A 16,418-nucleotide genomic window follows, 5' to 3' on the forward strand; every position below is an offset into this window, starting at 1 on the left:
CGGGCTTGCTAAATCTACGATAAGCGATGGCGGCGCCATGTCTTGTCCTGCGGCTCTTTGTTAGCTGCAACTGATCAGCTGATTTGATTAAAAGAAAAAAAGCGGCTTGGGTGTCATCCGTCTTGCCATTTGAATGCCGCGAACCTGCGTCCCACTGGTAGTGGAATGAATGCCGGAGGCTCCAATGGCGGCAGTTCAAAGTGCGACGGACGGCGGTCCGGGAATGATGATGTCATGCAGCTCGTCGGCGTGAAAGGTGCAGGGACAAGAGCCGGCCGGCAATTTCCAAAAGTGGAAAAGTGGATTTTTCCTGATTCACTTGTCGATGTGCAAAGTATCGACACCGATTGCGGGGAATCGGTGGCAGCCAAAGAAAGACTTCTCTCGATTCCCTCATCTGCGTGAAAGGTTTGGACACGGAAAGGGGGGGGGGGTGTCGTTGTCGATGGCCGCCTTCTTTTGTGCACCATCCGCCTTCGTGACGCGGCCCCACAGCGCCAACAAGTGGCCCGGCGTGCGCACCACGTGCCGAGCCACACATCTTGGCTACAAAGGCGCACACTTTTCTCTTTTCTCCTTTAGGTTCCCCCAACATCTTCTCTGCTCGTCAATGGCCACCGCTGACAAATAATATCAAAGCTGAAAGATCTCTTTGTGATGCAAAGAAGAAGAACAAGCAAGGTGGACGAGCGCTGCACAGGATATTGAACCTAAAGCGGCTGAAGAAACAAAACACGTCTTTCATCAGATGCACATCAAAGTGCAAACACCGCGGACGACAATGGCCAAGAGATTATCAACAACACGCACGCACGCACGCACGCACGGGCAGGTTATGAGAGTCTAACAGGCAATACAAGAAGCTATTTACACTTGAAGGTGCTAATGCAACACTTACTGCCACCAAAGCACGCGTGTAGGACTGTCTAATCAGTTTTCTAAACGTCTTCACCTCGACATTCCTGTTGAGAATTCCTGTCATTAACCACATGACACACGAGCTTTGGTTGTTATGGAAACAGTGCCAGCAGTAGGTAGTAGCAGCGCGACATCTCACACACGCTCAGTTACACAAAGACACTAGAAACACACACACAATTGTGGTCTCTATTTGCCCTGCCAATGAGAAGTGAGCAGACCATCATTGGCCTCCATGTGTCCAGCAATTGGAAAAACACAAATTAGAGGAAGCAAGCGTTTCCAAAAGCGGGCGGGGCAGGTTTGACCGTTTCTGCCGAAAAGGTGGAAGTTGAAAGGCGGCCAGCTTCTTTGAACGCGGCGAGCGCTAAGCTTAAACGCCACTCGCAGCCTTTGAAGCTCTTTTGGCGCGCTGGGCAGAAAACGAGCCAGTGGCAAGCGCTCGCTTGTGTAAAGCTGACAACGGCACGATTGGAACAAATAAAAATGCATAAAAAGTAAAAAAATGTAAATAAAAGATGTCCATCAAAGTAATGACATAGCTTAGTGAATAATTGAAAGTAAAGAATGAAAAGGTTTGGTCAGGGTGATGAAATCATTGCGGCTCCCGGTGTGCGCCACTAGAATAGAAAGGGCATGCAGACAACTTCCTGCCGTCGTATTACCTATTCTTTGCAGAGGAGAAAGAATATATGCCGACACCGCCACGTCCAAGGTTGATTTGTTAGCCAACCTATGGCGTTTTGCATTGTGTGTTAGCATTAAGCTAGTGGACGGCAAGGCCGCGTGGTGGTTTGAAATAGACAACAAAACAATGCTCGGATTTTTATCTTTAATTTGTTTGTCAACTTCAACTGGGAATGGCTTTAAACATTTTTTTCGGAAGAAAAAAAAAGGGCCAAACTATTGCACTTCTCTCTTACGTTTAAGAGAAGTGTAACGTAGCACCGAGCAACAATGGAAAAATAAGAATCCCATTCATTTAGATTTATATTGTAATCACGAGGAATGAAGATTATTGGTTGATTTCAAAACTTAGTATTAATTCAAGAAACGCAAAAAGAAAAATCTACTTAGAAACAACTTTTAGAACAACCAGAAAGTGAAAATAAGTAAGAAGTAAAAATAATATTGTATTAGAATAGTAGCAATAAAAATTAAGTACTTGCTGTTCCTGTTGTGCACACTTTAGCCTCTTAGGGGCAGTGCGGTGCATGCACACACACTTTTAAGACACTTACATGAAGATAAAGGGTAGAAGAAGAAAGTTTAATGTAATGGATTTTTCACATCTCACCAAGAATAAATGCCTTTGAGTATTGTTCTACAGCGTTTGTGAGAAGAGTATTTGCTATTTCAAGCTGAATTACTCCCGTAGCCTCTAACGCTAAACTTTGCTAGCCATTGGCTACTAGCATCAAGCTGGAAACCCTCCTAAGACAAAGTACGCGTTGTATTTGAAAGGGAATCAATCACGTTTGTACCTCCTCATTCATTTTGTTGCTTTGCGAAATAAGATGGCGGTTGGTGTGTGGCTCCCGGGGGAGCGCGGGGTGGAGGTGCGGGATCTTCTCCGTGATAATCAAGGACGGCGCCCTGGAGAGGGGCCAATCAGGCCACATCTCATCAGGCGCGGCGAGGATGCCGAAAAAGGATCCGGCGCGCTCATCAGGACGGACGGCGGCAAATGTCAACATTTGCTTGGTGACGTCACAGGAAGCCACACCCCCGCCGGCTCCTGACTAATTCATTAGCCGCCGCTAATCACGGCCGCGGCTTCATTAGCGGCCAGGAAATTAGCAACTTCCACGAGTCTCCGCGGAAAGAAATGTAAATGATTCCGAGCGCACGGCGGGCCGCTTCCTGCTGGGCTTACGTCGCCGACGGGTTATCAACTACGGGCGAGGCGGGCGGCTGGGGATTGAAATGAGATTATGAATAATAAATAAAGCCGAGAGGCACCTTGACATCGTACTGTCACTGTGGAGCCAAGAGGCGATCATTAGTGGCTACGCTACAACACGCTTTCCAAAAACTTGATTCAGCCAAGGTCCATATTTGACATCAGCAAAAAATGAGAAGGTGACATTTCTGCAGAGAATGCTCGAGACTCAAATGCTGAGGAATTCATTCAAATGTTGCAAACATTGAATTTGAGACTGAAAAGAAAATCTGAAATTCAACTTTTAAGCATTAAGAAGTAGGGCCGACTGGATTTTTTTTGGAAGCCAATGCCGATTCCAATATAATTCAATACGAGTGAGCGAGATGCAACACTACTGGGACGGAAATTACATTTGGCATTTTGACTTGATCTGCGCTGAAGATCAGCCTGGCGGCATCCACAAAGTTGCTTCATCAACAAAAATGTGAGGCCTGCCACGGCCCTAAGCCAAAAGCAGCAAACGTTTCACTGATTGGCTGACACCCACGTCACTCACCAGGCCTTTATAAGCCACATGCATTTTAACATCACAGATACAAAACGACAGAAGTGGAGGAATGGCGACGCCAAGTGGACAAAAATAATACCATGCAACTCATTTGCATATTAGATTGGGAATCGGTCGTATTTGCACCTCAGATACCTAACGCTTGCTCTCCTGACCCTGACCTCCGGCCTATCCCCGAGGGCCCATTCTCACGGCCGCCCATTTTGCCCCCTCCTAGTAAAAGGTCAGCGCAGGGCCACCTGCGACCTCACAATGGCGGCGGCACGTGACAGGCGTCAACGCTGCCTCTCGATGCAACAGCACGTCTGCTGTTACATGAACTTTAACCTCCGGGGTTACCTACCGGCCACTCGCGCCACGTCCGCCGTGCTGACGTTTTGCCGGTTGGGGCTCACTTTGAACGTCACGGCAGGTCCCACCACCCTGAAACACAAAAACAACCATATACAAAAAAATGGGAATCATGTCCGCAATATTTCATTTTTCCAGACAAGCAAAAAAAAAAAAAATCGAATTTGCAAACTGGAAGTGGGATTTTTGTGCCCTTTGTCCAGTCATCACAATGAATGAAGAGTGTACCTGTGCCATCTAGTGGTGAAATTGGAAATTGCGCATTCAACCCAAAAAGTGTCATCGTGTCAAATTCACCGAATTCGTTCCAAACCACACAAACATTTTTGTGACACGTTTTACATTTTCAACGCTTGTTGGAATGCAAAAGTTTTGCAAGCAACACAGAAAAAAAAAAAAAAAAAAAAAAAGCGTGCAAAGCGATGGTTTGTGTCAGGCGGCCATTTTCCAGCTTTCGCGGCGGGTGCCAAATACATCTGAAGGTGGCGAAAGCGTGCGTGTGGTCGGCCGCCCCATCCGTCGAAGCTTTTCTTCTTCTTGCTGCTCAAACGGGGGCGCCCGCCCACCCCCGCGAGATGGAGGCCGCGTCCCCGGCGCCCACCCACGACGCTTTTGTGACCACGACGACACTTTCACACTTTTCTTGTTTACACTTCCCTTCAGCTTAAGACATTTTATTAACACTTTTTATTTATTTTTTTTTTTTTACATTTTCCTTTTTTTCTTGTTTACACCTTCCTTCAGCTTAAAACTTTTTTTTTTTTTTTAAATAACACTTCCTTTTAACACTAACACAATAACACAATATTTCAACACTTTCTTCTCACCTTTCCTTCTTAACAATTTGTATTAACACCTCTCTTAATGCTTTTATTTTTTACACTCTTTTCTTCTGTTTTTCAACATCTTTCTTTTTTCCACTTCTTTTTTTGAACACTATTCTTTCTTTTCAACACTTTTCTTCTGCCATTTTCCTTCTTTTGAACTCCTTTCTTGACATTTCTTCTTTGGACACTTTTCCTCTTTTTGGGGAAACACCTTGTTGTCCGAATGAATGCTTTTTCAAACACTTGATTTCTTTTCAACACCTCTCTTCTTCATCACTATTAATTCAAGATTTCATCTTTCCAACACTTCCCATTATCAACACCTTTTTTTTTTTTTTTTACACTTTTCGTCTTTTTAAATGCTATTTTCTTCTCACTTCAACACGTTTCGTTGTCTTTTTTCTTCTTAACCCTCTTGTTCTTGCTGGCCCTTTTATTATGAACACTTCATATTTTTATTTTAAGACTCCTCACATTTCTTCTCTAGCTTCTTTTTAAAACACCTTCTTACGTCACTTTACTAAGACTTTTCTGATTCAAACTTCTGTTTATCATTTCTTATGAACAAAAGGTCCCTTTTTAACACTTATTACCGCATTCTTTTTGACACTTCTCTTTTTCCCTGTTCTTATTATTAACACCCGTGCACTTATTAACACTCTTCTTTTTAACACATGTACTCAGGGGCGGAGCCAGAACGTGGCTAATGGGTGGGCCTGGAAAAATCAGGATGGGCCTGAATATTTCTCTCACTGAGGACAATCTTCCTTTCCCGCCGCATCGTATATTCACATAAAATGACAGACTGAATAATATGAAGATCGGATCTTCCTCAGACAACCACAATGATGCCATTCTTAATATTCAATCAAATACAAAACACAACAAACACAAATTCAGAAATAATTGACCCCAAAATTAGAAGTATATCATTTTTTCATGAATCTCACTGGGTGGGCAGTCTGTCAATCTGGGTGGGCCACCCGTGGCTCCGCCCCCGCATGTACTGTAGCTGATGACGCTTCCTCCTTTTTGACACTTTTTTTTTTTCTTCCTCTGACACTTTTCCATGACGCAATAGACTGGCTAAAGCAAGACCCCCCCCCCATGACATTACTTAAGACAACATTAAGACTTGCTTCCGAGTTTAAACCGTTGAAATACGCAGCTACTTAGTCACAAATTGTAACTGGTATCCATGGCAACAGCAACCGACACTTCCCAACCGGGCCAAAATTAATCAGCGTTGATGCTAGCGAGCTTGTTTTAATCGATAAATCACCTAGCAAACAAGCGCGTATGAAAGCATCAAAATATGAAGGGAAAAAAATGTGACAATTATTTGCCGGCCGCCGGCGACGGGGCGCGAACATTTATCACGCGCGTGACGTCGTCGTCCGTCTCCATACCGAGGCCAACGCCGCGACGGGAAATCGCTCGCGTCCGCTTGATGGATGGCGACACCTTCTGCATCGTAAATAAACACATACATACTTCCCCCCGGTTGAAAGTATGTGGCTGTGTTTACAATCACATATGCAAAAGCCCCTTTGGTTCTCACATTTCTTCTGTGGTTGCAAATGTGGAAATTGGCGTGCGAGTCACAGTGTGGGTGTGGTGAGGAGTGCATGTTTGGCTCAAGTGTTGCGAGTGCGTCGCTGCTGCAGACGGGAAACTGGCCCATTATGCTAACTCCTCTACGACACTAACGCCTCTGCTACTCTACACAAATAGACGGGAAGAAAAGATAGAAGAGGAGGAAAAGGAAAAGTGTGCTCAAAATTTGTGATGTACAGTACATAGGGCTGGGCGATTCAGCCATTTAATCGATTCATCGTTTTTTTGGGGGAGGGATGGGGATGCCAACACTGTCCACTGTAAAGTGTTAGCATGTAGCCAACTAGCAAGGGCTGATCCCAACCCAGGTACTGCTGGGCCAATGGCGAGTCGGGTTTTCGTTGGATTAACAAGCAGTGGGCGGGTCGTTGGTGGTCATTGAAATCAAACATTGCGGTCGGTTTGAGATCATCTGTCATCTTTGGATTGGTGAACCAGTCCAGATGGAAAAAAAGAGAAAAGGCGATCATACGTACGACAACTCGTCAAAGTCGGTGATTTGGATGCTGGCCATGCGAGCCAGGATCTCCATCATGTGCAGACCTTGGTCCGTCTGAAGAGCGCTGAGGAAGCCAAATAGAAAAAAAAACCCCAGTCATCACTTCATCACGTGACATCCTACAGCTTTGGGAGCTTTTGAAGACTGCTGAATTGCATTTGGAATGAAATTTCTCCATGAACGGGCAAGGCTTGCGGGAACTCACTCAGTGTCCGTGATGACGTATCCGAAGACGTCGTTGGCCTCCTTCCCGCCGGCCTTGACGTCCAGCTGGAGTTCGTCGGGCATCTTCTGACGCGTTTCCTGGTATTTGACGGCGGGCGCTGGCGGCGCCACCTCCTTCACCCAGCCCGCCACCTCCGACACTTCCTCCACCGACTGCGAGGCGTCCTTCTTTTGGACCGACGCGCCCGCCTCGCTGGTGCGGCTGCGGACGTTCTCCAGGCCCGACCAACGGCGAGGGGGACGAGGAGGAGGCGAAGCCGTGGAAGACCAGGAGGCTCTTTGGTCCAAATAGGCCAGAAGTTTGCTGAAAACATTTTCGCCGCCAGCCTGGAAGCAAAATTATGTCCCAAAACACACTTCTATGAACATACGTCCATTTAGCCAGCGAGCAAAACAGCAGAGGGCACTTATTTTACAAGCACCATCAGCGTTGGTTTGTTAGCAAGCTTTGATTTTACATTTAGTGTTGTGCTGTGTTGATTTTAGCTAACTAGCACAACTGTAGCACACCTATCTTACACATACAATTAGCTTTAGCCAGCTACCACAACCATTGCGTCTTTAGTTGACTTACACTTTTAGCAATCATGTTAGCCAACTCGCTCGTTCGCTATAGATAATGAACACAATACAAACCATTAGCTTAGCCAGCTAGCACAACCGTAATGTGACTTTTTGGCATTCATTTCAGCCAGCTAGCACATTAGCTTTAGCGAGCTAGTACAACTGCGGAGTGCCACAATTTCACACGCGCAGTTGGTTTGAGCCACCTAGCATGGCCACGGAATACTCATTTCGCTTTAGCCAGCTAAGACGATCACAAAGTGCATCTATCCTACATGGGGAATTAGTTTGTCTGCTGGCACAACCATAGTGTGCCTTCATTTTAGCATTAATTTTAGGCAGCTGGCGCGACATAGAGCGCCTCTATATGAAACAATGTTGTGCGCCTCTTTTACAAACACAGCTAGATTTAGCCATCTAGCAAAACTACAGCATACCTCTATTTTACATGCGCCATTAGCTTTAGCCGTTTAACACAACCGCAGGAGGTAGGTCTCTATGAATTAAAGGTGCAACGATTCGATGAATTGAGTGTATCAAAGTTCCAAACGTCAAACTCCATTAATAGCAGGAACGTCTGACAGGCTCACCTTGTCCTTCACTTTGCCGTCGTTAGTCGGTGATTGGACTTCTGTTGGCAGAAAAATGTCCCTTTATTTCTAATGTGATCAATACTCACGCGTCATTTGCGATTGCCGGTTGTCGTGTTTGACCTTGAGGTGGGTCAGAAGAGGTCATCTTCACAGTTGGAGCTTCCTCCACATTCTCCTCATCTCTGGCAGCCTCCTGTTTTTCTTCTTCGTCGCCGTCACTCAGCTGCTCTCCCAAATCTCTCGGCTCGGGTCGGACCTGATGCCGGTCTGCCGTCCGGTCCCTGTCCACCACTTGCAGAGCGTCCGCGATGAGCTTGGACAGCTGGTCCACGTCGTGTGGCGTCAGGTTGTCCACGTCCAGGTGCTGCCTGCCAATGTTCTTCAAAACGTTCTGGATGAACTTCTCTGCAGGAGGACATTTGGAACAACTGAAGCAAGACATTTCAAAGTGACAGTGGTGCCTTGAGATGCAAATTTGATTCCGTCCGTGGCCACGCTCGCAACTCAAAGCACTTGCACCTCAAATCATCTTTCCCTATTGAAATGAATGGGATACTATGGCAGTGTTATTATTACATGTTCCAAAACAAACAAAAATTATAATGTGTTTTTGTCGATGTTTAAAAAGAGGGTAAATAATGGTACAGTGGCTCATCATATGAAATGTACTTATTAAGGAAAAATAAATAAATCTGTCTCTTTTTGGGATGACCACTTAGGCCTACTAAACCACTGTATTTTAATGGTCATTATGGTGGTATTTGTTTTCTTTTAGGTGGTACTTTTGAGTTTGAGAACTACCGCTCCATTCTATTTTATAAAAACATACTGTAACGACATAATCAAACACAATGTATAGAGTGAAACGGTTTTGCTCAGACGTTTTGCTACACTGCAATGGACATTGCGTTGCTCCTTCTGGCATGCGCGCTTGGCCACCTGGGGCGGTCTAATGCAGACGTACGCATCTACTTGAAATAGACCGTCACAACTGCTCAGTAAGCTGCAGTAAAAGTCGCCATTCTTTGCAGAGGATAAAGACAATATGCCTGTGAGAATTGTTTTTCTTTTTTTAATTGACATCTCTGTTGAAATGTTTAGAACTACCGCGTCATTGATGCGAGTTTGGTTAGCATGTGTTAGCATTAAGCTAGCAGTTGTGTTTTTGTTTGAACACACAACATGTAACGGTCTTTGTTTTCATCTTTAGTTGTGCTTAAGTCCGGAACTCACCGTCCACTAAGGTGAGCGGTTCCTTGGCAGACACTCCTGGATTTTTGGTTCTGGATATGGAGTTCCTGGGGGCAGAAGCGTCCGTTCCGTGGCTGTAGACGGGTCTGAGGCGGGCCGAGGCGTCGGCCTGCGTGGAGAGAAGCTGCCTCAGGATGTTCAGGACCACTTGGAGCCGATCCGCTGATGGATTCTGCTTCACTTTGAAGGCCAAAGACGGCTTCGAACTCGTCGGGTCCGACTTGGGGCCGTACAGGTCCGACTGGACTCCATCGCTCTGGCAAAAACAAAGTCATTCCGTTTTGTGGTCTACGGAGAGATTTTTTGGGGGGGGTCTACCCGCGATGAACCTTGGTCAGGCTTTGAGCGCCGCCCGCCTTCGGTAGAAGTCCGAGACGCTGGAGGTACATCTGCAGGTTCCTGCTAAGCTCCGCCTCCACCGGCTTCAGCCTTCGGTCCGCCGGGTCCACGGCCTCGGCCGCCGGCCTGCCAATGAGCTCCGCTTACCCATCATGCACTGGCTCCTTGTCATCCCTTGCATCTTACCTGCCGTCCGTGCCGTCCGTGCTCAGCGGCGGCCGGTGAGGAATCTTCCGCACTTTGGCGAGTTCTTTGGCCAGAACGTGCTGGGTGGTGTCGTCCTGCCACGTCAAACCTGCACACGCGCAGAATTTCAACGACATCATGGAGGAACCAGACATTGTGCAGAATTCACTTAACAGTCGAAAAAAAACAAGCTCAGTCCACATTTGACCGGCTTGGCAGAAAATCTTTCTCCTCTGGTGCGGATTTTAAGGTTGCAGCAGTTCAGGTGAGCAAAACAGGCGCTCCCTTGGTGGTCGTCTGGACGACTTCTATTGGACAGGCTCCACACAATTCATTAAGACTGGGGGGGGGGGGGGTTGTTTCATATTTTTAGAATCAATTATTCGACGATCATCCAATCTATTATTCTAGTTCAAGGATGGGCAATTTAAAGGCCGGAGGGGGCCACAATTTTTCATCTGCGCTTCTCACACACTTCCGAACCAGATGAATGACAAAAATGTTCAATGACATTTTTTCATAATGCAATTCTAAATGCATGTTGAAAAGATCCACTACGCTAACCCAACAACAAAATAACCACATACTGTGATTTTTTTTTTCCAGTGCATAGAAATTAACCATTCAAGACGGCACAAGACTGCTCAATAGCAAACCAACATTAAGTGGAAGAGATCACTTGTTCTGAATTCCCCCCCCCCCCCCATAAAAATCGACACTCAAAGTGTTAATAATATTGAGGCACTATGTTTGCCCGGCATATCATTCAAAAACTGCAAAAAAAAAAAAAAAAAATGTCTGCTATCGGGTGGCGGATGGTGAGATTACAACTTCAAACTAAACTCGATGCATTTTCACAGTTCGGCACCAGCAAATTGGCATAGAATTGGATTTTTTTTGTCTTTTTAGTCTCTATTTTTTTAATAGTTTGGGGTGGGGGTTGTCTGTTTTTCTGGGATTTTCTTCCCCATCCAGCCCCAATTTGTCAACAAAAACGTGTATTGATTGTTTATCAGCGTTTTTGAAGAATGTTTAGACTTCATAGAAATGTTTTTTTTCTTCCGACACGTTTTAAGCAGTTACCTTGAAGAATGTATTTTTGAAGTAAATCTCTCAAGTGACTTTACAGGCTCGTGAACCTCCATCATGGAGCTCGGGAGCGGACGACAACACACTTGACACTTTTATTTCCTCACGTGCTGGCGCGGCGTCCTAACTGCTCCTTTGTGTTGTTTCGTCCACTTCGTCTCGCTGGAATCGTTCATGAAATGATCAGTGTTGTCTCTTTTTGATGTCACATTTTTCCATCAAACTGCTTTAAGATGTCACTCAAAGCAAAGTGGCCTCATAAGCACATCACACAAGGGGGCGCTTGCCTGCTTTTTGTCTCCCTCTAGTGGACGCGAGTGAGCCTTTCAACTCTTGTCATGAATGCAAATGATCTGGTTAAAACGAGATTTTTGGGGGTTCACTATTTGCAACAGTTCCCAGCTCCGGAGGAGTACGCCAGAGTGATACATTTCACATTTCAATTCTTACAAAAGTTTCATGTGATACATTTCACATTCTAAATGTGACAAGTTTCACTTAAAAGGCGATGATAATAATAATAATAACAATAATAACCACAAATACAAATTATATAAAAGTTTTAGAAAAATAATTGCTTCTGCGAAGTCAAATTTATTTCGTTTTAGTGATAGTTTGCCTTGCTTATCACGTTATATCATGAAACATATTACATTAAAATGTAAAACTTACCACATCAAAACATGAAACTTCATATGAAGTTGATCATCTTACGATCAGAAATGTATCACATTAAAACTAAATATTTTTCACGTGATAAAATGTGTCGCGTTATGCCGTGAAATGTCACAAAATCACAAAATGTGAAACTTACATTTACATGTTAAAACCTAAAATGTATGATGTCATAATTTGATACAGAACTTTTTTTACTAGCGTGGCAGCAATACGCTTCCATACGCCGTGCCTGAACAATGGATGTGCATCTCTTCTAATAAACATTGCATGATGACATGCAGCATTTCATCAGCACGCACAATGCATCGCGTGCGCGCGTGTGCGCACGCGTGCGCATGCGCTTACCCGTAGCGGCCATCTTGTCCAGCAGCTTTCGAAAATGTTTCACGACGGGCAGGGTGACGTCATAGGAATAAACGTCGCTCACCGGGATGGAGTGACACCGCCCGAACATCCCGTCTGCAAACGCACATGGACACAAGTATTGGGACGCCTTCCGGCCGCACCGTAAGTCAAAATGCTTCAACGAATAATTTAAAAAAAAATAAAAAATCTCACCGTTGACGCATAGCTCAAACGGCGTACACAGTTCTTGCTCAAATAGACAACCTGGAAATAACACAAGAGAAAGATGATGATTTTAAAACAAACATGCTTTGTTTTTTTGTTTTAATCGACCCAAAAAAAAAAATCGAATACATCTGCCCATTTTTCTCTCTGCGCTAAAGTTAAGGACCAAGTATTGTAAAACAGTCAAATGTTCTGCCTGTAATTCTTTGTTGTATTAAGGGACAAGAAAAACGATATTTCATTCATTGAATCTTTTTTTAATCAATCAGACGATTAATCAGATATCGGAATTTTATTCTAACAAATATCGGAATCAGCCTGAAAAATGCATAACGGTCGGGGCGCTGGTTTCAAGCCAGGGTTTGAGTTTTAAACAAGGTTCAAGCCTGGGTTAGGGTTTCAAATTGGGGTTTTAAATCAGGGTTCCAAGCCTATTATTAACATCACTGTCTGCCAAGTGCGGGACGCGCTCAGGCGGCGCACACACACACACACGCACACACACACACACAGAGCAGAGCAAAGCAGAGCAGAGCAAACGACGGATGCCGTAACCATGACAACAGCTCATCAGCAGTGAGGCCATCAAAGGGACGGCCACACAGCCGCACGCGCACACACTTGCGTGTTTTCCTGTGTGCTTGCCACCTGTTGTTGAGGAAACGCCTTCCCGTCAAATGGAAAAAGCGAGAAGGATGAAGAGGAGGAGGAGGAGGAGGAAGAGGAAGGCTCTGTCAACTATTTGGGAGCGGCCGTGACTCTCTGGTCATGTCCCCGAGAGGCACACGCGTGTGAAATGGGTCATGGCCCAGCAAAGCAAAGCAAAGCAAAGCAAAGCAAAGCAAAGCAAAGCAAAGCAAATGGAAAGAGCGGGAAAGCAGAGGAGGAGGACTACATTTCCCATGATGCACTTGGACACCTGCTGCTGCTGCTCTTCGTGGGCAGGAAGAACACGGCCGCGCGCGCAGCCTTTCCTTTGCCATCTGTCGGCTTCCAACGAGGCCATGAAACCGGTGCCAGCGCTTCATGCCACGCTCGCGCTTTCAAATGGGCCTTTTAAGGCTGAGGTAGGGTTTTGAAGACAAGGTGAGGCTTTTTTTCAATGAGGGTTTGAAGTCTGGGTTAGGGGTTCAAATTGGGATTTTAAGCACGGGGCACGGTTTCTAGCCAAGGATAGGTCTTCGAATGAGGGGTTTAAGTCTGAGTTAGGGTTTCAAATGAAGGGTTTTTAACTTTTGTTAAGATCTTAAATGAGGGTTTCAAGCTCGAGTGCGGGTTCAAACAAGGACAAGCATTTCAATTAGGGTTTCAAGGCACTGTTGTACCAGTGTGGGGTTTCAAGCCTTGGTTAGGGTTCAAAGCAAGAATTTGAGTTTCAGATGAGGGAGTTAAACCTGGGTTAGGGCTTCAAATTGGGGTTTGAAGCTTACAAGCCTGACCTCTGGTCTTCACTGAAGCTTTGAAGACCGGCTCTTGTCGCCTCATTTTTGGGCTGTCAACCGTCCGCTAACACGCGATGGGTCCATTTGTGTGCGTGCTTAAAAATCTCAAAGCATCGCCATGGCAACGGACACCAGGCTGCTTTCAAATTTGCAATTAGGCGAGCATCGTGATTTTATTTGTTTGTTTTTACCAGGACGAAAATGCAAAAATCACAAGTGAATTGTCATCGCCATCCTCAAGACCACAAATTTGCTTCCTGAAGGGAAAACAAAAATCATCATCATCATCATCGACAGACGTCCAGCAGCTGCCTGCCACACGCTGCTGACTTATTATGCTTATTATGTAACCTGACTACCAGGAAGGCCGGGAGGAGGAGTACAAACACACACACAAATGCAACGACACATTCAAACACAGATACGGGCGCATCAACACAGACACAATCACACACACAAACAGAAATCACAAATAAACACACAAAATGACACACACACAAATACACAAACACACACAAAACATCCAAAAACAAAGAAACTATACAAACACACACACAGGCACATAAACAATCACAAACACACAAATACACACACGCAGGAACACACAAAACATGCATAAGCAAAGACACATTAAAACACACACACACACAAATCCCAAAACACATGCAAACAAACGTACGATGTTAGAGTTTTAAACACAAAAACAAAATAACTATTTATAGGGGACAGTGGACATACGGAACATCTTTGAACAAAATACAGCAAATATACTGAAACAGAAATGATGAGCACTCTGTGGGTACAAATGACATTTTCAAAAATGCATTTATTATGTACCGACTATTTGGTAATTGAAATTGATTTGTGTTTGGATGGTGCAGTTCTCATTGTCTTGCTACGCTAATTGACAGCTGTTTTTTTTAAACATGTTGCATAAAATACCTATTTTTCTATTACATTACAACGTCAAAAATATACATCTATTCTTTCGTATATGGACATATTTATTTACTTTAGCCAACAAAGCGTGTTTTGTGATTCGCTATTTAACTATAGTTAAATAGCGCATGTCTTGCTAGCTTCTAGGCTAATTGACTTTTTTTCACGTCGTTGCATATAAATATACATAGTACACCAAGTTAACATATACATACATGTACACATTCTGTATGTGTACATATATTCTCAGTATAAAACGTCTATAAAACGCATTTGGTGATTTGATTTTGTTTGCCTTGCTAGCCAAGTGACACTTCTTTTAAAATCTTACATAGACATTAGGCCTGCACGATATTGGAAAAACATGCAATACGGACGTTAACTAAAGCGATTATTGCGATATTTAACATTTTTCTTATTTCATGAAAGAAGTAAAGAATTTGTTTTCATGCGACAAAATAAGCAAGCTCAATGAGTTCTTAGCCAATTCATTGTAATTAGATAATGATGGCGAAGCCCATTTAAGTTTTCAAATTCATATCGAAGCATCCAATGATTGCACGTCATAGGCCAATGATTTAGGAGTGATTTCTTTGCTTATTTACATGTGCAACGTGATGATAGTAGTTCCTAAATGGAGAGACGTGAGTGACGCACGACGGCCTGCGTGTGTTTGCTGAATGAAAGAAAGACGTTCGAATCAGAGGCTCATTTGAATGAACGTTTCGCACCGGTCTTCTGTTTGAACCAATTGTGTTGGCTTTTTGCCATCTTCCTCCTTTTTTTTTTCTCCGACGATGTGGTGTCATTTGAGTGTGTTAATTGATCGATTGGACGAAGCAGCATCAAGCACAAAATGGACCCCGGCGGAAGCACACGAACCAGCAGCACAAGTGGTTCCGAAGCACAAGCGACTCACCGACGCGCCTGTCAGCCGAGGCGGGGGAGGAGGAGGTCCGCAGGAGGACGACGACGACCAGGAGGCAAAGGGAGGAGGAGGAGGAGGAGGAAGAAGAAGAAGACGGCGGCGGCATGCCTCTCCTGCTTTGGTTCCAAGCGAGAGTTAAAAGGCCATCTTTCCTCACGGGCTCTGCTCACTCCTGTGGCCCGCTCGTGGCGGCACCTGCGCGGCCTGATTAGAGGCAGACGAGTCGGTGGCCTGGACGGAGGCGGGCAGGCTGCAAGCTAGGGCGTTGATTGCTCTTCCCCCTCCGGATGCTGCCGATGCTGCCGATGCTGCTGCTGCTGCCGATGCTGCTGCCGCTGCCAGCAAGCGCGCGGATGTCTTCGCCCGTCGCACATCCGCCGCTCGCCTTCAAAATAAAAGTTAGGGGCGGACGTTTGTGGAAAAAGGTAACACCGAAGGCAAAGAGGAAAGGAGGCGTCCAGCGCACACTTTGTTGCTCTGAAAAGACTGAAAGGTCAACGTTAACTTAAGAGGCACAACCCATAGTAAAAAAAAAAAAAACAGGATTGGTCACCATTAACTGTCAAAACGCACACTGAAAAAAACCACAGGACTGGTCGCCAGTCAATGTCAGAGCACATTGATAAAAGACTAGTCACCACAAGTCAAGCACACATAAGATAGATAAACAAAAGATAGGTCACGAGTCAATGTCACCACAAATCGAAAAACAATGGGCTGGTCGCCCGACAATGTCACAGAACATGTACAAAAAAATGGAATAGCTGTCAGTCTAATAAGGGACAAACACTGGACTGGTCGCCAAGACATGCTGGGGCACACACAGATAAAACATGGAGTGGTCGCCAGTCATGAACACCAAGTGGCGCGGCAGGCGACGCCAAAAGGTAAGCTGAGCTGCAGCGTTCGCGCTTGGGTGTCTGCATGTGATCAAAACAACCCAAGAAAA

The 16,418-nt window shown here is 45.1% G+C and overlaps 1 protein-coding gene across 6 annotated transcripts in view; it reads right to left on the reverse strand.

Moving 5' to 3' along the window:
* Nucleotides 1-15,862, reverse strand: part of LOC147141505 (receptor-type tyrosine-protein phosphatase N2-like) — a 46,519-nt gene extending 30,657 nt beyond the window's left edge. For 2 of the 6 annotated variants that reach the window (XM_086042112.1, XM_086042114.1), the window contains exons 1-11: nucleotides 15,461-15,862; nucleotides 12,149-12,199; nucleotides 11,936-12,049; nucleotides 9,824-9,932; nucleotides 9,628-9,763; nucleotides 9,281-9,554; nucleotides 8,168-8,452; nucleotides 8,045-8,085; nucleotides 6,871-7,217; nucleotides 6,643-6,729; nucleotides 3,715-3,794 (exon numbers count right to left, since the gene is read on the reverse strand). In XM_086042112.1, coding sequence (XP_085898238.1) covers nucleotides 3,715-3,794; nucleotides 6,643-6,729; nucleotides 6,871-7,217; nucleotides 8,045-8,085; nucleotides 8,168-8,452; nucleotides 9,281-9,554; nucleotides 9,628-9,763; nucleotides 9,824-9,932; nucleotides 11,936-12,049; nucleotides 12,149-12,199; nucleotides 15,461-15,575 — 1,639 coding nt within the window. In that variant the 5' untranslated portion in view covers nucleotides 15,576-15,862. Of the gene's footprint in view, nucleotides 1-3,714; nucleotides 3,795-6,642; nucleotides 6,730-6,870; nucleotides 7,218-8,044; nucleotides 8,086-8,167; nucleotides 8,453-9,280; nucleotides 9,555-9,627; nucleotides 9,764-9,823; nucleotides 9,933-10,906; nucleotides 11,083-11,935; nucleotides 12,050-12,148; nucleotides 12,200-15,460 lie in introns of those variants that run through there. The other 4 variants (XM_086042113.1, XM_086042111.1, XM_086042116.1 and 1 more) reach the window with 4 other exon arrangements.
* Between the last annotated feature and the right edge of the window lie 556 nt (nucleotides 15,863-16,418).

This window comes from Filicampus tigris, chromosome 10 (genome assembly GCF_054856515.1).
Source record: "Filicampus tigris isolate MCC_2025a chromosome 10, RoL_Ftig_1.0, whole genome shotgun sequence".
NCBI classification, from domain to species: domain Eukaryota; kingdom Metazoa; phylum Chordata; class Actinopteri; order Syngnathiformes; family Syngnathidae; genus Filicampus; species Filicampus tigris.